Genomic DNA, 22,720 nt, shown 5'->3' on the forward strand with positions numbered 1-22,720 from the left:
CTGTGATTTGCAGCTGGAGGGGGGTCTTCATGCAGCCCTGTTCTTGCAAGAAAGCATAAAGGTGATTATTTTTGAAAACCAATCTTTAATTGCATTCCTTCCTGATTTTTTTGGGGTTGTTTTTTTTCCCCCTCCCCACTTCATTGTCTTGCTGAACTTGGGTCTTCATTCACAATTGCCTGTGTTATCAGCTGAGCTTAATCATTATAAATAGTGAACAAATTCTGATGCAATTTCTGATATTGCAATCAAGATATTCTAAAATAATTTAAAGCAATATAATTTTATTTTTACTGTAGCTCACTGTCAAAGTTATGCTGATGATTATGATGCAGTTTTAACTTCTTAAGAGCACATGGGAAAATAATCTCTCTGAACAGGGCATTCTTCTTTTTCATGGTAATACTTAACCATTAATGTAACATGCTAAATAGTTAACTTTCCTGGTTTTGTTAGGTCTGGTTTTTTCTCTGCAATTCACTAATGCATGTGTATGTTTGCATGCTTCAATATGATGTTTTTTTATTTCTTTTTCTGTTCTTGATGATTACACATTTTTGTCTTGCCTGTATAGATTTTCTTTCTTCAATAGGTAGTTCATTTAACAGGATTTTAAAGAGTACAGTTTGCTCTGAAGTAATCTTTTCCCAGTTTGTGCATGAAAGTACTTAATATTTAGTTGTATGTTTACACTTTGATTTAAATCAGTCATACCACTATGACAGAATCAATCCAGGTACAGCTGTGTGACACTTTCATCACCTGCATTAGGTGAGCCAAATGCTGTAGTGAAATTGTGTGACTGTACTGTAGTCCCTGCAAGCATTAGTAAGCAAGAGATGTGCAATGCTAAAGAGAAAAACTTCAAGGAAAAGTAGTTTAAAACAAGGTGAGATTATGTAAACTTGAAGCACCATTACAGCTTATACTTTTTTCAAATATGTCCTTCAATCTTCATGTGCAAGGAATCTCATTAACCACTTGTTAACCACTACTTTACATTTTGGTATACTCTTAAAGCATACAGATAGGGTTATTTAAGCTTTCTTAAATTACCTTATCTGTATGCTTTAAGAGTATACCAAAATGTAAAGTAGTGGTCAAAGCTGAATGAAATAGTGCTTACAGATGCAGTTATCATTTCTAGTTTAGAAAGGTCATATTGACAGAATGAGTGTCTGACAGTAGATATTGCTGCAGCATCCAAAGGTGAGACAGAATGCAACAAATCGGAATAACGACGCATATCACATGGAAATAAAAAATAGTAAATCCTCATTTAGGATCTTTGTATAGGATTCAAATGACCCCCGTGGCAGGGACAAATGATGCATTTTGACCCCATTGATATCAGAAGGCTAATTAATGACTTTATTATACTATATTATTCTATACTATATTACACTATATTACACTGAATCTGCACAAGCACTCTACTCCACTAAACAGAATCTTGTGACTGTCTCCTGACCCACAGTCTGGAGACACACTTGGCCCTGATAGGCCAAGGAAACAAAACACCATCACTTTGGGTAAACAATTTCTATATTGCATTCTACTTTTGCACAAACACAGGCACAGCAAATGAGATAAGAATTGTTTCTTCTTTCTGTGAGGTTCCTCGCTGTGATTCCCAGAAAATATCCTTGGGAAGTTGTGCCTCACTTTTCTCTGTGAAGAGAAATGTGGCCACATCTTTGTCATGTTGGTCGTCTTCAGTGTAGCTTTGAAGTGTTAATAATAGTGTAAATTCAGTTAAAGTACTTGTTAAAATACTAATCTTTCACTTGGTGAAAAAACATGTGTGAGTCATCAGCTTTCATCCTTTTTCAAGACTATGGTATGAAGATTCTGTGGTCTAAACAATGGCATAAACAATTTGAAGAAATCCCTTCACAATTTTGTGCTTTGTACAGGTTTATTTTCAAATTGTGAATTGTTCAAATCCAAGCCTATTCCCACTTCCTCCTTGCAGTCATTTTGCAGTCATACAGAGTAGTGGGCAATGGATGGCACTTCTCAAGCTGTAATGCTCCTTTGTGTGTAGGGGTGTAAAGTGAGGCTGATCTGCAGAATTCTCTGTTTCACATCTTTGCAATCTTGCTGCATCAGATCAGCTTCAGTTCTGAGCAGCTGGCCTGCACTGGTGCGTTTATGCTTCAACTTCAGAAGATTATTTGCTAAAAAGGCTGAAAATTCCTTTTGAAATCAAAGCCTATGTTTTGAAAGCAACTTAACTGTTTGTTTTTTTTTCTTGTCAAATAGAGGAAAAGTATCCTGCTGCATGTGTTATATACTCATTTAATATATTTCAGCATATAATACCTAATGTGCCTAATGACTGTTTTTCAGTGTTCTTATTCTTTCACTTACTTTTAGAGGCTGGCAGCAGAAAACAGAAGAACATCCTGGTTTGTTTCAGTGAAATGGATGTAAATGTGAAAAATGATAGAGAAGAATATAGTATATTTTGTGCTTTTTTTTGGGCGCTCCTAGCAGGATTTTACTCATTTGTTCATAGGAGTGTGTAGTTCTCAATTACTGTCATTTTACTTAGAAGGTATATGGAAGTGCCATGTTTACTTTTCTGCCTTAATTACAGTTTTGAGTATCATAAATCGTGCTTTTCAGAGGAAGGTAATTGTACAGTGGTACTGCTATGTATGAAAGCAGTGAAGAAAAAAAAAATTAATACAAAAATGTATTAATGCCTTTTTTACCTCCATTTAACTTGAATAAGGTACAAATGTATTCACCCAGAGTTTTCCAAACATTAGTTTCTTGCGTTATGAACCTTAGACTGCCATTGCAGCTTGGTAGTCTAAGCAAAATGGTCCTTCTCACAGCACTTACTGTGAATCCCTCTGTCTCAGCAAGGGGCTTGCAACATGTAGAAGGGTGGCTTAGCAGCTCCCTCTGCATTCCTTGTGCTATCCCATGGACAGACTTTGCAGTGCACTTGTGTCCTTGGTTGCCTTCCAGGCAGTGTGCATCTGCAGGTATCTTTTCTCTTTCCACTGCCTGTAATTTAAGCAGATAATGCTCTGTGAGTAAGAGAACTCTGTGGGGGTTGGGTTGTGTTAGAAGTGGTTCTCAAGTTTCTTAGGGCAAAAAAAAGCATCTCTGAAGACTTTTTGCCTTAGTAATCCTTAGCTCTCCATGGTTGTCCATGGTTCAGCACCCTGTCCCACCTGTGTTGTCTTGTGCTTCTAGTCTGCACTGCTCTTCCCCCTGGGCTTTTTCTGTACTGTTACCTTTGGAGTTCTGAGAAGCCTTTGATATTTTTTGCATCCTTAAGGAGGAAGAGGTTATTTATTCTATTACTTGTGGTACCTTAATGCCTTTAGAGTTGAGGGCGGACATCCAGATACTAGATATCCAGTCCTTAGGAATAGCACATACTTGGTGAAATCAGTGGGATCCTAAATGTCATCCACAGAAATAAACTAGAAGTAATAAGACTGTAGATAGTTTCCTGAATGGTTGCACTGGTAAATAAAATTGCTTAACTCTGTTTTCTTGTCACTGCTGCCTGTTTCTTTCCTGATGAATTAGTGAGGGACTGGATGTGCACTTTATTCATTCCTTTCATCTGTTACCTGTCATAGCTATGAAAAATTATCTGGATAAACTTTTTAAAAAATAGGTTTCACAACTGACTTCATCTGTTCAACATTTCAAACTAACTATAATTTTTGAAAAGTAAAGGTTTTTCTTATATCACTTCTTAGGTAAAGTACTTCTTGGTGAAGAAGAAGGCTTAGATGATGATTCTGAAACCCGATCTGATGTCAGCTCTGCATCATTTGCAGGTACCTGCCTTTTTCTTTAGCAGTGCAGTCAGCAAATACATTCTGTTACTGCTCTATGGAAAATGTATAAGTGGTGTGTTATGGTGGTGAGGAAGTGTGTGGACATTCAAAAGACATGGTAAACAAAACTGAAACCATAAATACTGCTGAGTGTAAAACTTAACGAAGTTGACTGTATTCTTTTGTTAGTGGGAGTTACTGGTAGAGATGGGGTGGCATCTTTATAAGATGCCTATTTTCCTGCCTACTTAACTTAACTGTTTCATTACAGGCTTTCCTTAGCCTAGTTTAATACATGGTTTAGCCTGTGTTTTCATGTCAAGAGTGAAACACAAATTCAAGCACTGGACTGACTCATAAATGCCTGTGTTTTGCAGCTTCTGTGAAGGGTGAGATAACCAGTGAGCTGGCTTCTTCATCAGGTGTGTCGACAGGCGGCTCGGTGGGGAGCTCAGCGGCTGATGCCACGGGACACGACATCATCACGGAGCAGCCCCGTTCCCAGCACACGCTGCAGTCAGACTCCGTGGAGCTGGCAGGCTGTGACCTGACAAGTACAGCTACTGAAGGGGAGGAGGATGAAGTGCTCAGTCGGAGCTCCAGCCAGATCAGTGCTGTCCAGTCAGATGCCACTATGGATTTGAATGATGGCACACAGGCTTCCTCGCCAATTAGTGATAGCTCTCAGACTACTACAGAGGGTCCAGACTCTGCTGTAACCCCTTCAGACAGTTCTGAAATTGTAAGTGTGCAGCGGGCAGAGGGGGGATCTCCTTCTACTGAGGGGCCTGACATGTCTCAGAGCTCTTCCATGGAGGGCCCAGACTTGGATTCGTCTCCTTACTCGTCTTCTACTTTTCAATCCTCAGCTAGTAACAGTGGAAAGGTCAGCAGCTCACACCTCTATTGGAGAGCTTGACCTCCTTTTAACACTTTCACTTCAGCAATAATGGAAAACTACAAAGCTGTAATCAGTGTGTTCTCTGGATAGGTCATGTGAAGGCATTACAGATTTCTGTCTCTGAAAGAATGGCAATATCAGAGTCTTGACATAAATAAATCCTCTTAGTAGTATATCCTTAATTTTGTATAAATATATTAATAATTATTTTTGTGCAGGAGGGTTAATGGAAGTGTTAAAGGGTGAGCAGTTTATTTGGAATGATAAAGGAATATTTTTGGAACACAGTGCTTCACATTGCCTTCTGCCTGTGCTTTTACACTTGGCAGCACAACTCATCTTCTTTTTTTTCCTTTTTATTCTGTCTTAAGGATTTCTCCTATAATGGGCAAACACTGCATGATTTACAAATGCAGCAGTTACATATCTAATAAACACCTGAAATGTGCATACAGTATATCTATTTTAAGACATTTGTCTCTCTTGGGCAAGTGTATTGTAAGTTTGTAATAAAAACAGCAAAAATACAGTTACTAGGAGCCAGAGCAGAAAATTCAAAAGGGGGAAAATGTAGAATTTCTTAAGACTTTCAAACATTATCAGACTTTTGACTCTAGTTTTCTGATAGTAATTTGGAAGAGTAATAGTCTCTTAGCATTACAAAAACTAGTAAATTTATAATCATGTTAAGAAAATACTTCTGCAAGTGTGAGGATTCAAGAATCAAAGGAATGATGATAATTGCTCTCTGAATTAAATGCAGGCAGTGCAGAGGCCAAAGTGAGCAGGCGTTTATTGACAAGGTGTGTTTATTGGCACAGAGTGTTTATGCAAATTCTTGTCAGTTGGCATACTGTTTACAAGCAGTAATTATGTGTAAAATTATCCTTTCATAATTGACAGACTGAGTGGTTGTCCAAGTTACTGACACAGAAGTTTTTTAATGAACAATTTCCAGGTGCTTTTAAAGACGGAAAGTAACTGAAAAAGTGTCCTGTTTTCTGATAAAACAAGTGAAATTGGTTTTTTTACTTTACTTTACTGTCATTGATTGTTATGATTAATTTTTATTGTTATTTTTCCATATATCTACTGCCTATATATTGCCTTGGCTCCAAGAGTCAAACTCTCCTCCAGATGAGTCCATCTTAGTAGTCTTGGTTTTGAATGAAGAAATTGAAATACTTGAAAGTTATTTGTCCTTTCTTGTCCTAACAGTGTGTTCTCAGTTTGACTTCACATATCCAGGACAAGTGAGGTTATGAGAGAGTTTAACTGCAAGGGCCAAGTTCAGTTTGTGGCAGTAAAGGTGTTGGTTGTGATTTGTAACTGCTGAGAGAGAAACATTTGTGATGAGGGAGCTGCGGGGGCGCAATGGACTGTTTTACTTGGTTCTTGTTGGTAGCCAAGCTGATAGCTCAGCTGAGAGACTCTCAGATGGAACTATGGCCTTCCATAGCCCCAGAGCTGCAGGAGGAGGGGAAGTGCTTTGGGGCTTACCTGCAGCTGGACACTAATATTTATCAGGCTCATATTTGCATTCATACACTTTGTAGATTACTAACACTGCATGTTTCAAATTTAATACTCTGTGTAAATAGAAATTATTTTAAGTCCTGTCCTTGCACTGTGTAGGTTTTGGAGGGTGCTGAAGGACAGTATTCTGGAATGCAAATTGGGCAGCTGCAGGATGAAGAAGATGAAGCTGCTAATATTCTCCAAGATGATTCGTCAGAGTCCTTCAGAAATTCTTCTCTTGGTATGTTGATAAATACAGGGGTGGGCCAGACTGGTGACACCATTAGACAGGTGTTCAGGTGCATCTGCACTTGAGGGGAGTGAAGACTCATAACGGATATGAAAAACAAACAACTAGATGGATATGTGAAATAAGGAATATATTTCAACACTTGTGATCAATCACTTGTTTTGATCACTGCTAATTTATTTTCATGTTTGTATAATTAAGTTTAATTAAAGTGCTTTTAGTTTGCATCTGAAATGATATTTCATGAATTGCCTTTTTCTAAAGCTCTTCAGCAGTCTCACCTGCTGAAAACCATGAGCCATAGCAGGCAGCCCTCTGATAGCAGCGTGGATCGATTTACACCGAAAGAAGATGCAGCAGATGCTGGTGATCACGAGAACAAGGTGAGAAGTAATTGCAGTGGTCAGATTTAAAGTTCAAAACAGTGAAGTTTAAAAAAGTAAAATGACAGTTATTCTAGGTAAATTCTAGTGGTAAATGTGGCAAGCATGTATATGTGATGTACCTCGTTATAGGTCACAGTAACTCAGGTTGCCTAGGGAATCTGAGTTACAGCCTGAATTTCATTTAACATAAGTGTTGATATATTAAATGCAGTCACCAGCAAAGCCATACGAGAAGACCCTGCTGAGAACACAAACCCTTTTTGTCTGTTCATTAGTAGGCTATAAAGATACTTTCTTACTTGAAATATCTTCATGCTGATTGCTACGTCTGTAGGTAACTTCATGATATCCTCAGAGGTTAGTCTTTGAGCCTGGTGCCATTCTAACTGCAAGTTACTGATTTCCTCTTACATTTTTTTGACTTTATCTTTGGACCTTGTTCTGAGCTGGGATGAAAGTTTCATTTGTGGCAGGCAGAATTAGATCAGCTTGGCCTGTTGGGGAATTCTAAATGTAAAACTACAGAAAACAACTTCAGAAATTTGGTATGAAAAGCATATTATTTCCAAGTTTGATGGCAACAAGTGGTTTAGCATGCTCTTCGCATACTAACAGCAAGTCTAGGTAGTTTAGAAAAATATACAATAAAATATTTCTGTAATAAAATTGATCCAGTTCTGATACAGGATATAAACTTCTCCAAAGCATTGCACTTTGAGGCCTTTTTTTTGGAATATATATTAAATGACATATGAATATTATATATTCATTTTGTATTAAACCTTTAGACATTTGAGGATATGCAGTATTTTTAAATCTTATGCTAATATTTTTTTGCAATTGAAGATCAATTTTTCTCTGTGTAAACATTGTGATTTGCCTTCAATAGCCCTCCAGGGTAAAGGGGGACATCGGGCACTACACTGACAGAGACTGTGCTCCTTTGGTGCACTGCGTCAGGCTGCTGTCAGCCTCCTTCCTGCTCACTGGGGACAAAGGAGGTATGTTTGTCTTTGAGCTTCATTAGTTCTCTGAGTCTCTCAGTGAACAAAGTTGGAAATGTGATCATTTTGCTCTGTCTTGGTTTTGATCTCGCTTTATTGGAAATAGGGACTGACACAGAAAAATGTCCAATAAGCACCACATTTACATTTTTCTAAAATACATCCAGGGATGGGGACTTATCCACATTCCTGTCGTGGTATACGACTGATTTAAGATGCTTGTTCATTTTTTCCCTTTTCTAAACTCTTACTTGCCCACATGCCCATATAATGTATTGGTTTTGGAAGGAGGTGAGCTGGAAGTATGTTATGGCTGTATTTTGAGTATTTCAAATATATTTCAAATACCGTTCATTTGAGGAAAGCAAAAAAGCAGTCCATATATCACTGCTGCCTCTGACAAACTGGAACTGTATGCTCTACCTTCATGTTTTTGTACAGGCTAAGCTATTTTATTTTAGTGTTATTAATTAAATTTAAAACAATTCAGGAAGCTTTTAAATACCTTCATTTTAATAATGTTTGTTTCTTCCCCACAGCTTTAGTTCCTGATAGAGATGTGAGAGTCAGTGTAAAAGCCTTGGCAGTAAGTTGTGTTGGAGCAGCTGTTGCACTTCACCCTGAGTCTTTCTTCAGCAAACTGTATAAAACACCTCTGGAGGCAATGGGAGAAGAGTATGGTATGTTGCAGTTCACATGTCCCATTTTAATAGTGTGTTTGGGTTCTTAGATAAGTGAGGCAGCATCTATGCTGAAAACTTCAAACCCGGTTTGGTATTTGTGAACAAACACCGCACAAATTGGAATGAACGTGCTGTGCGTGTGGTGAGGTATATTTTTTGTAGCAAGATTTAACTTTCAGTGGATGAGCTTGTAGAGCTTCTGACAAGTTGAAGCTGTTTTAAAACAATGAGTATGTGGAAGGGGTTTGTTTATTTTACAAGTGTTTTCGTCCAATTTAATTTAGTCCATCTTATAGATGGTTTCTAAGCCATTAGGTTCACTTTTACAAATAAACCACAGGGACCTGGAGTGTGCAGCTGGTTTGATACCTTGACCAAAATGCTTCTTCTGTTTCCCTGGAGCATTTTGTGTACAGTTGAAATAAATCACTAGTGTTTTTAAATAGGTGATTATTGGTCTGAATGGTGTGATTGATCTGTAGATTGCATGCACAGAAAGGGATCTCAGAAGGGGAGAACTATGGTGAGCATGTTTTGGATGTGCTGATGTTGATTGTCCAATAGTTGAGACCTCCACTCCAACATTTTTATGAATCAGTAAAGTCTGATACTAGTATTTTTAAAATAAAGTAGTTGTAACTTATTTTCTTAGAGGAGCAATATGTGTCGGACATTCTGAACTATATTGACCATGGAGACCCCCAGATTAGAGGAGCTACTGCCATTCTCTGTGGAACAATTGTCAACTCCATTCTAATTAAATCCCGCTTTGATGTGGAAAAATGGCTAATAAATGTTAGAAGCTCAACAGGTAAAAATTTATTTTATGGGGATCTTTTTGTCTTTTAATGTAACATTTCAATGTTTCATTGCTCAGAAAGTTTTTTTTTCTTTTTTTAGGAAATCTCTTTTCCTTGATAGACTGCATACCTCTGTTACAGAAAACCTTGAAAGATGAATCCTCTGTTACATGCAAACTGGCTTGTACAGCTGTGAGGGTAAGCAGTAGGAATTTATTTGCACCACCACAGATCACAGAGTTGTGATTCATTACTGTAATGCTGCTACGTGCAGATGTCTAAACATCCAGCATAAAATTATTTCTTCCTGAAGAACTTTATTGGCACTGAATTATGTGGTTAGATCATGTAGCATTGTAAACTAATCCTGATGTTTCTCATGAGAAATGTACTGGCATGAGCTTTAATGTTGCATTAACCAACAGTAGGATGGGTGCATGAGGTAGAAAGGCTATCTAGGCTGAACAGGGGAATGTGAACATATAACACCTGGTTGTAGCCTGTATTTGGAGAATAAAAATTAAATGTGAGAAATGACAAGTGAAATAGTGATTATTTTCTGAAACAGTAATTTTTAAAAGTGGAAAAGTGTCAGGAAAGCAAGTGGTTCAAATTGGGTGAAGGATCCCTCAGGCAATTGTTGGAATAGTGAAGTCAGCTGAATTGGTGAGTGGTATTTAGAGCATGTGAATTTTATTTCTGTAATAAAATCTGTGGAAGATGTTTGATGAAAAAGCAGAGGGGTGAAGGAGTGAGCTTTCTTTGAGAGTTTTTCCAATAAAGTAGAACATGGACAAATCAGAGACTTAAGGACCTGTGAGGCAAAGCATAAATTTTAGTAAAATGTGGCTAGTTTGTGTATGGGAATTAAGGTTTTATATGCAAAGAGGAGGGGCTTGTGATACAGCTGAGGGAAGGAAATCCATCTAGGTAAATGAGGCTGTCTTCTTAACCTTCTGTTCAGCAATCTTTATGTTTGTATGTAGTGATTTCATGTGTGAGTACACCTGTAATAATAGCTTTGTAGAAGACCACCAGAATTGTTCAGTTCAGGCAACTTAATACTAGTCAACTTTGGCTCTTGCCTTTTCTCAGTATATAATGTGGTCTGACTTTACACATTTTTGCAGAAATATTCTAAGCCTTTTGGATTGCTAATCCTCAACAAGAGCAAGAAAGTCGATTTTGTATAGTTAAATAAGATGTGGAAGTGTGGAGTTCTATAACTTTTTCTAAAGGTCACACATTGTGTCTATAGTTGAACATTCAAATATGGAGGTATGACTTTTTGAAAAACTTTGGAAACCAGAGCCAGGTGTCTGAAAGTACCATGTGGAAATTAGGAGACTGTTTTTGTACAGATGAGAATATAATGCTTGTGGTGTTTAGCCCTGTGAGCCCTCCTTTAGAGGATTGCACTCTGATCTGTGTGGCCTGCCTTGTTCTCCAGAGGTTAATTTCAGCAGCAGTTTTTAGCCGTTCACATGGAGATGGTTTTCTGGCCTTGCAGGGTACTTAGCTCTGATGCTTATCCTAGCTCTTATGAAATAACTTTTTTTAGTATTCTAAAGAAAACAGGTGTTTTTTTTTGGTGACTTTCATTCTGCTTCTTGGAGAACCTCTTCTTAATATAACTGAAAGTTGTTTTTTCTTCTCAGCATTGTATCATGAGCTTATGCAGTAGCAGTTACAGTGAGCTAGGTTTGCAATTGATTGTTGACCTCCTTGCTCTGAAGAACAGCTCATATTGGCTTGTAAGGACAGAGCTTCTGGAAACTCTTGCAGAGGTAGATTTTCGGTGAGTGTCTGTGTTTTTCCATGGGTGAAGTAGCTGAAATGCAGAGAAGTATAGGAAACTGTAACTGTAATGGCACAATTTCTTCTGAAGCATTAATGTGTTTCATAAAACTAATTCAGATCAGTCAATCCTCTATGAATTCCTTTGTCCAGTTACCACTGTCTGCATAACCAAGCCCAATCCTAGTAACACTGCATTGAAGTTCATTGTTCATTGGTCTGTTGTATCAAGTCTTCTGTAAGTGTGCAATCAGAGAGGGACCACATCATTTGGAATTTAACTTAGTTTTCCATCCAGTTTTGTGTGTTTCTAAAAAGAAAGTCCCTGACATGTACTCTCTTGTTGGCTCTCTCTAGTCACTCAGTTTCTTTTAATACTGAAATAAATGTGACTTATTCTTTTTCTTGCATTCTCTCATTCTCTTTTAGTTTTTCCAAGCTGAAAGACAAAAAATGTTTATATGAAAATTGTTCAAGTTATCCTTAGTCATGCAAAAGTGGACTCGTTGGGAATAGTGATGTTTGGAATATGTTGCTGTCTTTTCAAAAGAGTCTGATGGTTCTGTGCATGGGGAAAAATACAATTATAATCATGGTCTTTAAATAATGGGTTTTTTTTAATGCAAGGACTTCAGTTACACTAGCCACGTAGTAGGTTAGCAAATAACTTACCTTTTCTAAAGCTTGCAAAAAGTGTTTATTACTTATATTTTCCATATAGTGGTTTTTTTTTTTTTTAAATAAACAGAAAGAACTCTCAGAGCAGTGAAGGGAGAAATAACACACAATGTTAACTAATGTACTCTAAATTCTATTTTGTCATAGGCTGGTCAACTTCTTGGAAGGAAAAACTGAGAGCTTGCACAGAGGTATTCATCATTATACTGGTGTAAGTAAATTATTTAATCTGTATATTGTGTTTCTGGTTTGAGGTACTAATGCAATGTCATCACTTTGTTTTTAAATTCTGTCAACACTGACAGCTATTGTATTTTTTCTGTAAATAGATTCAGGTTCTAAAACTTACTACAATTGGGAATATATGGAGATCCAGATAGCTTTGTTTTCTCTGGTGTGTTTGTATGTTTTGTGGCTTGTTCTCTTTTAACTTAAAAAAATTGACATTTGTGTAGTTAGAGAATGTGGTTGGCAATGTTAAAGTAAAGATGGTCTTGCAGGCTTGTATGGCAGATGAAATCTCACTTGTTAACTCTCCTTTAACAGTGTGGTCAAATGATGAAAATGGTCAGTGAACTTTATTTACAGTGCTAATTTATTTTCTAGCTATTAAAACTTCAGGAGAGAGTACTTGAAAATGTTGTAATAAGTCTGCTTGGAGATGAAGATCCAAGAGTGAGGCACGTGGCTGCAGCTTCATTAATGAGGTACATGTGACATTTTCATTTATAGGAAAAGAAAAAGTAGTTTAGGAAGATATTTGCATATTGATGTGTATAACTAAAATAATCACTGGGTGTTTTTAATGTACATATATATATATGCATGTATATATATTTATTCAGAAGAGAGATGGTACCTGGAACACACATCATTCTCACTCATCAGGCATTTGTATTTTGCTGTCTATTAGCAATCCAGTTACATTAAATTACATTCTGAGGGTATTACATTGTATTAGATTCTAAGGGTCACTTTCAGTTTCAGTTTCTTCGGAATATTTTTCTTCATGCTGTAGTGGTTTGTTCAGTATCCTGGCAGTAGCTCATTGACTTAAAATGTTACAGTTCTACAGATTTCTCCCAACTCCCAACCATTGTAGTTTTCACATGGTCATACACAGTGTATCTTAAAACTTCTGTGCTCACTGATCACAGTGCAGCAGCTAATTTTGATTGCAAAGCAGATGTTTGCTGTAGCCTACTACAGTTACAGTTGCTGTACAGATAAATGCACCAAAGGGTAAGAATTAGTTGGTAGTTTATTTACTGGAATTCAAAGACTTAAATTTTATGTTTAAAGAAGTTGGGAGCATGTAATACTGAATTCCTGGTATATTTTATTATCAGAGGAGTTTCTTTCCTAGTTTTTCATACTGGTAATTGCTGTCCATTCCTAATAACAAATAAAGGACAACTAAACTTTTAAAGTTCAGACATTTAAAAGTGTTTATATTACCAAAGCAGCTCAGCAGAGGAGTCATGACCTGTTGCATCATAGAGCTTGTGGCTTTTATTAGGGGACTTGATTCTGAAATTGAGTTATTTTATTAACTGAGTGGTAACAATTTGAAGTTTTTTCTGTCTTCATGCTGACTTAGTGACAGGAGGTATGTTAAGATTGGAAAAGACTTAACCTGCCCAAGAAAGCTACTACAAGCTTGTAGAAACCCATTGAAACATCCACTAAGGGCATTCATTGGGAGTACCCTCACTGAGATTACAAAAACATGTGTAAAATAGCTTTTAATTTACCTAACTTGAAAATACTGTTCAAGAAGACTGGATTTGATTTTATGTTTCGGTGTTGCTGCATAGAAATCAGATGGTAAAAAATTTTTTTTCAGTAAAAATGAGTTATCAGTTGATGCAGATACTCATGGGGAAATATCTGGGGAGATCAGGGAACAACAAGAGAGAAGTAATCTATGTATAAAGTGTTTGTTGTAGTATTTATGGGGATGTATCTCCAGAAAAGACTTTTTTTTTTTCTAAAATTACTGTATGTCTGGAGCAGTTGCTTTGTCCTTACTTGAGCTTCTTGATTGTAATGAAGAGCAGTTATGTAAAGATAAATTCAGCTTAATGAATTTAGGTAATAGCTATTTACAATTTGATATGTGTAAGTAACATATATAGCTTGCTGAACTGTATGTTAAATGTATTGAAACTGGGTGTTAAATAATATCTGAATAATAACTTTTCTTTTTGATACTTAATTTTCTTTCAGGCTTGTTCCAAAGCTGTTTTATAACTGTGATCAAGGACAGGCTGACCCAGTGGTGGCAGTAGCACGAGACCAAAGCAGTGTCTACCTGAAACTCCTCATGCATGAAACACAGCCCCCATCTCACTTCGCAGTGAGCACTATCACCAGGTGTGTTGCCTGCTGGCCTTGCTTCAAAAGGAATGGAGACCCAAATTTCACTTTGCAGTGTCTAGGATTGTAGTTAAATCCATGTGCTTGTGAATTCCTTTTCTAGTCTGTAGGAGCACCTGTAGTAGGTTTAAGCTCCACAGAAACTGACTCATGTTCAAAGAATACGCTCTGAGTTACTCACACAGTGCTTACATGCTGAGTCCTTGTTTTGAGATAGTTTCTTCTCTCCATCCTCAAGTCACCCTACTTGCCCATTAAATTATAAAACCATGTCCAGCTTTTCAAGCTAATTTGTATGAATGTTACTGTTCTTCAGGTATGTTGATCCAGATTTATAACTCCCTACATCTTATTTAATGATTGTGGTTGCAGAAGGCTGTACTCTGTTTATAATTTAAAAATAAATTCTAATTTTGATAGTGATATCATGGTGTATTTTTGCTGCCAGCTGTACTTGTTCTGTCTTATAGTCCGTATGAGTTGTATGTATTTATAGGGGTTGTAGGATTCTATCAGTTTGTCATACAGGTTTTTAATTATATATCTTTTGGTATATGATCTTGATCATATCCATTAAAATATATATATAGTATAGAAGCAATAGAACTTCGTGGATCTAATGTTATTCTGGATAGAAAATAGGCCTTCTACAGCAATAATCCAAAGTTTGCAAGCATGCAGAAATGTTGAATGGATTAAGACAACAGTGAAGTTAAATTGGTGGTCATTTCTCCAGTATTTAGTTAATCCTTGTTAGTTGATCTATTATTTCTGTTTGCTAACAAAGAGGTCTTATTTATAAATTAAATAGCATTTACTAATACAGCCCCAAAAATACTACAATATGAGATGGTATTTAGACTGTTCTCTGGTTTTGTATGTTACAAGCAGTCTATGAAATTCATAATAGTAATTTAAGCTTAAATATTTAAGTAATAAAATTAATAATTAATAAAGTAATAAGTAATAAAATTAATAATTTTTTATTGGGATGGGGGGTTTTAAGTACATGTTCTAGTGCGTATAAATGTTTTTATTTCAGAGCATACAGAGGTTACAATATGCTGCAGAGTCCAACAGATGTCACCATGGAAAACAACCTTTCAAGGGTTATTGCAGCAATTTCCCATGCATTGACAATATCCACTACAAGAGCACTCACGGTGAGTTTTCTTGTATATGAGTTTTTGTACATACAAGTTCCTTTGAGTTTTCTTGCTATGGTGGCTGACTTTTTCCTATTTTACGTGCTTCCTTTTTCTTTTATGATCTCCTGACTATATTTTTATTTAGGGCTTTTGTACTGTGACAATGGCAGTAGTAATAAATTTAATTCTCACTCTTCAGATACTGTGTTGCTAACTCTTTCCCTGGTGAAAGTAATTTGATTATTGGTGTCTGCTTTTCAGTTTGGCTGCTGTGAAGCTTTGTGTCTTCTCTCCACAACATTTCCAGTCTGCACCTGGAGTGTGGGATGGCACTGTGGGTATGTTCCCTCTTTTGTTAATTGAGCTTCTGGAAGCCACATTTATGAAACAGAAGTGGATTTCTTAAGCACTGAAGCCCTGGTTTAGGTATATGCTGTTAAGCTTATCTTAGCAGTTCTTTAAGAACTTTGTACAGAATACAGAGGATTATGACTTTAGGTTGTCAGGGTATTAAGTGCCAGCATTTGTTATCCCTGGAACCATGATGTCTGTCACAGGGATTGGCTGCAACTGCTCTTGTAGATAGATATAGTCAGAATCTATGAAATATGATATAGGAGAAAATACTCTGCTTTTGGAAATATGTTTATCTTTGGGATATTATATTTTGTAGTATCTCTTTAAAATTTGAACATTAACATTTTCATCTTGGTTTCATGTCTGTGTTGAAAAATGGTGGGTCAAGGAAGCTGGCTCATCTTGGCTTCTATAACAGTGTCAGATGCATTTAAATTTGTTCTGATTTGGCACACTGAGTGGGAACAGCAAATCGGGTGTCTGTAATACTTAAGTGTTAATATAGATAATACATGATAGTCCCAAATCACTTACATTCTGAAGAGTTTCTTCAGGATGAAAATGTACAGGTGGCAGCCTAAAAGCTTTGATTTTTGCCTCTGATTGTTGGTGCTGTGCCATGTGAGCAGTAAAAGTAGCTACTGGAGATGTGCACCTGGGGAGCTGTAAGGTTTTTAAATAGATTTAATATAATTTGTGTTGATTGTCTTTGTTGCTGTCATTGTGTCTCTTACTCTGTTTGGTTTGGAAATTTTGTCTTATTTTAAAACCAAAACCCAAACCGAAAAAATCAAGCATCCCTCAGATGCCTTAATCTGTTTGGTTTGGAAATTTTGTCTTATTTTAAAACCCAAACCCAAAAAATCAAGCATCCCTCAGATGATTTCCTTGCTGGCCCTTAGTGTGGCATGCTTTGTATATGTAGTATAAAAGTGTGGTCCAGTGGTAACAAATAAATTAATTCAGGATATGAGCAGTACTCAGCTGGAAAATAAAATCAATGTATCTTCTCTTCTACCTAGCTTAGAAATGTTGTTTTAAAGATGCATGTAATGTTTATAAATGATCCAATGACATAGCCTTTGCCCTTTCCTCTGATTCCTTCTTCACAAATTTTTGGCCAGTGTTTATACTAATTTGGACTGTAATTTTATTTTTGTGGAATGATACAGACATTTATTGTTCTGGATAATAAGAATATAACATGGATAGTAACGTGAGAAATTTGCCAAGATTCCTTCATATCTCTAGGTATTGTTGTTCTTATGATTAAGAAGTTACTGGAACTGCTGCATTCCAACTCTGTACAGCTCAACATGGATTAAGTAATGGATTTCTGACTGTGTGTGAAATAAATAACAGTTGCCTGTGAAAATACTTTACAAAAACCAAAGGAAGGCACTGTAATTACCTCTGGAGCTTTATCAGAATAATAGCTATACTTAGTGTCAATTTAATTTTCTGAAATTCCTGTAGTTGTGTTAGACCAGAGTAACTATATTAGAAGGGTTTAATTATTTAAAATTAAAAATATTTTGAAAGATTTCCAGGTTCTCTTTATTTAGAGGTTATGTAAGGTCTTTTCCTGAGAGAAACTGAAGCATTTAGGTCTCACAGCTTTGAGGTGATGTGTGTAATTCACAGAATATCACCAAACATCTTCTGGTGTTCTCTGCCTGCCCTTTGTTGAACTTGGCTTTATGGGAAAATCTGGTCTTATAATTATTGTCAAGGAAATACAGAATGCAGCAGAAAACTACCATCTTGGATAGTGGTCACTCAAAAAATATAGAGGATTTGATGGAATGCAATTGTTTAATTAATCTCTTGTCACTTGAAAGCACTGTCTTGTTAAATTGCAATACTACAGCTAATGTCTCCCATCCTTACCTTGCATATGCACAAGACTTAAATCAAGATAGTTGAGGACTGTAGTGGGTAGCAAATAAATACAGAATTCTTCAGTTTATCAGTAGATGTCACTATAGCCTTGATATTTGCTATCAAAAGGAAGGTAATTGCTCATAAAGAAACCAGAGCATTGTCAGGTCTCTCCTGCAAATTGCTTTTTGAAGTTGTATTTAAGTGTTAAATGAGTATTTCTGTAGCACAGATTTAATTTCATTAGATTAGCCATCTACTTGACTGTTGGTTTTCTCAAGACTTTTAATTTGCCAAAAGGGGGAAAAAGTCATGACATTTCAAAATTAAACTTCCAGTGTTTCCCAGCCAAGTTCTTCAGATGAAGCTCAGAAGGGCTGCACCATTGGTATGGCTGGCTTGGTCCTGTCTCTCCTTTCATCAGCATGGTTCCCACTGGACCTCTCAGCACATCAGGATGCTTTGATTTTGACTGGAAACTTGCTTGCAGGTAAGGCAGGACAAGAAAAGTATGATTGTCCTAATATTTTTAACATTAGGATTAGAATGGCCATATCTCACTCTATTCTGATTGAATGCCATGAAAAACTTGCAAGATTAAGCAGAAGAAAGAAAGAAGGAACTTGCACCTAGGAGATTTGAAAAGAAACTGCCTCTTTGTAGCTAAGTTGCAAATTTCTTCCAGTTGCCAAAGGGCATGCTTAGTACCAGCTGGGTACAAAGAACTCAAATTTTCTTGGTTTTGTTTTACACTGTGCAGCTATTCCTGGCTTTGAAATTCTGATTGAACTTCTGTTCATATAGAGACAATAACCATAGCTGCCTTTAAAATTTTCTGGTGCTTAATTCCAAGTTTTGTCTTCTGTTTCCTGAAATTGCAGCGAGTGCTCCGAAGTGCTTAAAGAATCCCTGGAGTGCTGAAGAAGATGCAAACCAAGGTGCTGCAAAGCAGGAGGAGCCCTGGCCGGCTCTGTCAGATCGAGCTCTGGTCACTTTAGTAGAACAACTCTTTTCTCATCTGCTGAAGGTCATTAATATTTGTGCACATGTGATGGATGATGTTGCTCCTGGTCCAGCAGTAAAGGTATATATTAAAAATAAAAAAAATAAAATTATGTGACTTAAATACTGTCGTGCTTAAATACTGTTGTCCTCTTCACATTTTAGACTTCATACAGGTAAGTATCTAATTCCTTGAGAATGACTCCACTCTGTGTAGTAAAACAAGTACCATGAAAAAAATACATGTTTTTCTTCACATAACAGGTTTTTCTTTAGTTCTGCAGTGTTTAAAATGTTACCCTAAATTTGGAGTCTTTTATTGCTGCTGACTTGACTTGAAACCTTGATTCAGTGAGGAGTATACAGAGTGTGTGAAGTATTGGATTGCATACTCTGGGAGATGTGTTGACTTTTGGGTTGGTTGGCTGGTTGTAATGCACTGAGCTCCTTTGGGGACTGAAAATAACTTTTATCTTCTGAATATCCTGTAAAATATTTTGACTTCTGAAACAGCTTATATGAGGTACTTCCAGGTTTGGGGGTTTTTGAGATTTTTTTGAGGAATATGCATTTAGAGACTGATTTAGAAACTGTGAGACAGTATTGTTAAGATCAGTAATTTCTTCATATTTTAAAAAAGTTTGAATATAATTTTGACACTCCTTTATCTGGAATCAAAAGAAGTGTAGTCACTGAGCTCTAATTTAATCTCATTGGCTTATGCTGAAGGTGAAAATCTCATTGGCCTATGCTGAAGTTGAAAATCAAGTGGAGAATATAATCAACTATTTCCTTTTCACACAGGAAATTCATGTCCTGAACCCGAAACATTTCAGTTTAACTGACAGTTAAATGAAGGGGAGTTTAAACAAGAGAAAAACATGCTTGTATTTTTGTAGAAGAAAAAAAACCTACTTGCTTACAAAACTAATAAAGGTTTTTTTAATTCTAGGCAGCATTACCTTCTCTCACAAACCCACCTTCTCTTAGTCCAATTCGGAGAAAGGGGAAGGAGAGGGAGTCTGTGGAACAGGCATCTGTGCCAATGAGCCCCAAAAAGAGTGGTGAAGCAAGTCCAGGTAGGCACATCACTTCTGTTAACCCTTCCATCTACCTGCCCCACACCATGTTATGGCAGAGAGAGAAGAAATAAAACAGCATAACCTTGCTGGAGTTTCAGTTCAAGAGACTGGCAGGGTACTGCATTGGTGGAAAGGCAGCTGTGGGTGGGGGCTTCTTTACTGTTTTGGTTTTTATTAACTGTAAACTGAAAATTAACTGTACTTTTCAGAACCAAAGTGCTGCTGAATCCTTTTCCTCACTTTTTGTGAATCTACTCAGCTATTGACTAAAATAATTTTTGCACATATGTTACTTAAAAGAAATTTGAAAGTTGACTTCCAGCTTTTGGCAGGAGTGACTTATATTGCTTTTGGAAATGAGATTATGAATCTTGAAACCTTTTCATTCATTAGTAATAAATGAAGGAAACACGTGTTAATTCTGTTTTGTAAAGTGTACATACACTTCAGTATTAAGCCCTCTGGGTTAATTTCTCTCACCACAGCAGGCTGGATCGTTGGAATGCTGTTCATTTTCCAGTTGTGCACAGTTTGTGTCTGCAGTTTGGAATATACATGTGGATTGAAAAAATCATGCTGTTTAATAATGCAGATGTAGTAAATTATGTTGTGTACATGTCATGAACAGCCTAGAAAAGGCATATTGTGCTAATCTTTGATATTCTTTTAAGCTTCTAGGCAAACTGATGCTACAGGACCTGTTCCAACAAGTAAATCATCTTCAGTAGGAAGCTTTTATCATCTTCCATCATACCTGAAGTTATATGATGTCTTGAAAGCAACCCATGCTAATTATAAGGTACTTCATGGTATTGTTTGGTTGGACTGCAATGGGGTTGGATAATCATTTTGTTTCTTTCAAACAGGCTCTGCCTTTATCAGCTCACTTGTTTACCTGTGTAAACAGTTTATACACACAAAAAAAAAATTTAAAGAAAGATCAAAACTACCACCAATAAAAACAAAAACAGGCCAAGCAACAACCTATGATAGCCACTGTCACCCTGTTGTTTCTCTGCTGTCATTATTGCTGGTACCAAATGAATCTGCTGGCTCGGCAATCCCAAATAAATCTCCATGTCTGTTCTCTCTGCACTTTCTTCCCAGGATGGGGAAGCTTTTTCCTCATTAGTTCAGGTGACAGAAGATGCATTCCCTAGAGTGTTGGTCATCTGATATGTACACTTCAAGGACTGTGTTCTTATTACACCTGCTGTGTTTATCAAAAATGCATCATCCAGCTCCATTGCTTATCAATGCCCTAGGGCTTCCTCAAGCAAGAAGATTCCTTTTTTTTTCTTGGTCAGAATGGAGTCCTGCCTTTCCAGCAATGCATAAGGCAGTCTAAGCTGTCAGTGAAATTTTATACAGAGGATCATTTTGTGTCAATACCCACTTCTTCCAGTAATTAGTGTCTCCTTGTCAAGTAATGTGGTTTTATTTTCTGGGAACAGGTTACTTTGGATCTCCAGAACACAAATGAGAAGTTTGGATGTTTCTTACGCTCTGCCTTAGATGTTCTCTCTCAAATCTTGGAACTTGCTACTCTTCAGGACATCGGAAAGGTATAAGACTTGTTTGTTTTTTCTTTTGGAGTTAACATTGTCCAGTATCTGTGGTCCTTACTGGGAGCAAGCACATATCACTGATTTCAAAATTGCTACTTTTCCAAGGAACAGTAGTCCAGTCCTAGAAGTGTTTTGCTTCCACAAAGTTGACTAAAGTGGTAAAGCAAATTCTCCAGGTTAAATTACTGCTGTTGAAAACTGGAATAATTTTCTGCTTTTTAAATTTCACGTGGGGATTTTTCTTTCCAGCCAAGTGGTTTGCCTTCAGTCATTCCCTATATTCATATGTCTAAATATACAAAATGTCAGAAGGCCTATTGCTCTCCTTCTTCTCCTGTGTCTTGCTATTTTTTCTCCTTAACTGTGATGTTAGACATTTTAGTATTTTAAGATTAGGAGGAAAATGTTGAGTATTTATTTATGTAATTCCTGAATTTCCCTTAAATTAATGTAGTTTTACTTAGTACAAAAACCTGTGCTACTGACCAGTTTTCACTGCAATTTTTATATAGTGAAAAAACTCACAATTTAATGCACTTGTTTTTCTGATTTTCCAGTGTGTAGAAGAAATTTTGGGATATCTAAAATCATGTTTCAACAGAGAACCAACAATGGCAACAGTGTGTGTACAGCAGGTAAGGAGTTATTTTTTTATGTGTTGTGTGAGTGTTAATTTTGATGTTCTTTGGCTGTCAGTTGGATATTAAGAATGGCCATGCTTTTAGGGGAAGTGGTATGTAGAAATATTGGCCCAGGTGGAGGAAACAGAGCACATTTTCTTTCATTTTCACTGCTTGTTCTGTAACTTGATATTAGTTTCCTCTTGAACTGCTTCCAATTCACAGAACTATTTTAGCTGATGTTCAGAAAACAAGCTTGTTTCCTGCCTTACCAAATGGCTGTTTTTCAGCCACTTAACTGCATCAAACAAACCCCAGAAAGCAAAGAACTTACTGCCTTAGTGATGGATTTCTTGCAGACTTCCAGTCAAATATTTAGGTTTAAGTCCTCAAAGGTTAATTACAGTAAGAGACAAGTCAAGGGGTTTTTTTTCCTGAAATATTAACTTTTCTTATTTTCCTTCCAATTTTCTTCTCTAGTTATTGAAAACATTGTTTGGGACAAATCTGGCTTCTCAGTACGATGGCTTGTCTTCAAACCCCAGCAAAGCTCAAGGCAAAGCTCAGCGCTTGGGTTCCTCCAATCTGAGGCCTGGCCTCTACCACTATTGCTTCATGGCACCCTACACACACTTCACACAGGCCCTTGCGGATGCCAGTCTGAGGAACATGGTTCAGGCTGAGCAGGAGCACGATGCTTCAGGGTAACTTCCTTCCCTTACCTCATCATGTTATCTTGTACTAGACTCTGTTCGTAGTGTTTTTCATAAATGTGAGTGTCACTGGGGTGCTGCGTAAGTTGAAAATACAGACTTAAGCAGAGTAACTTGTCTTGGTGAGCACATCCTGAATGT

At 36.9% G+C, this 22,720-nt stretch overlaps 1 protein-coding gene across 1 annotated transcript in view; it reads left to right on the forward strand.

The window, feature by feature from the left end:
- Window positions 1–22,720, forward strand: part of HTT (huntingtin) — a 79,627-nt gene that overhangs the window by 15,094 nt on the left and 41,813 nt on the right. The window contains exons 9-30 of the mRNA XM_041487137.1: window positions 14–61; window positions 3,732–3,812; window positions 4,190–4,554; window positions 6,349–6,472; window positions 6,746–6,864; window positions 7,757–7,868; window positions 8,411–8,551; window positions 9,207–9,365; window positions 9,455–9,552; window positions 11,013–11,152; window positions 11,977–12,040; window positions 12,436–12,536; window positions 14,059–14,205; window positions 15,251–15,371; window positions 15,618–15,694; window positions 17,933–18,084; window positions 18,476–18,678; window positions 19,549–19,675; window positions 20,350–20,477; window positions 21,133–21,243; window positions 21,804–21,881; window positions 22,347–22,570. Coding sequence (XP_041343071.1) covers window positions 14–61; window positions 3,732–3,812; window positions 4,190–4,554; window positions 6,349–6,472; window positions 6,746–6,864; window positions 7,757–7,868; window positions 8,411–8,551; window positions 9,207–9,365; window positions 9,455–9,552; window positions 11,013–11,152; window positions 11,977–12,040; window positions 12,436–12,536; window positions 14,059–14,205; window positions 15,251–15,371; window positions 15,618–15,694; window positions 17,933–18,084; window positions 18,476–18,678; window positions 19,549–19,675; window positions 20,350–20,477; window positions 21,133–21,243; window positions 21,804–21,881; window positions 22,347–22,570 — 2,920 coding nt within the window. The remainder of the gene's footprint in view (window positions 1–13; window positions 62–3,731; window positions 3,813–4,189; window positions 4,555–6,348; window positions 6,473–6,745; window positions 6,865–7,756; window positions 7,869–8,410; window positions 8,552–9,206; window positions 9,366–9,454; window positions 9,553–11,012; window positions 11,153–11,976; window positions 12,041–12,435; window positions 12,537–14,058; window positions 14,206–15,250; window positions 15,372–15,617; window positions 15,695–17,932; window positions 18,085–18,475; window positions 18,679–19,548; window positions 19,676–20,349; window positions 20,478–21,132; window positions 21,244–21,803; window positions 21,882–22,346; window positions 22,571–22,720) is intronic.

The sequence above is a fragment of the Pyrgilauda ruficollis genome, unplaced genomic scaffold (assembly GCF_017590135.1).
Source record: "Pyrgilauda ruficollis isolate IOZ18807 unplaced genomic scaffold, ASM1759013v1 scaffold1, whole genome shotgun sequence".
Lineage (NCBI taxonomy): Eukaryota > Metazoa > Chordata > Aves > Passeriformes > Passeridae > Pyrgilauda > Pyrgilauda ruficollis.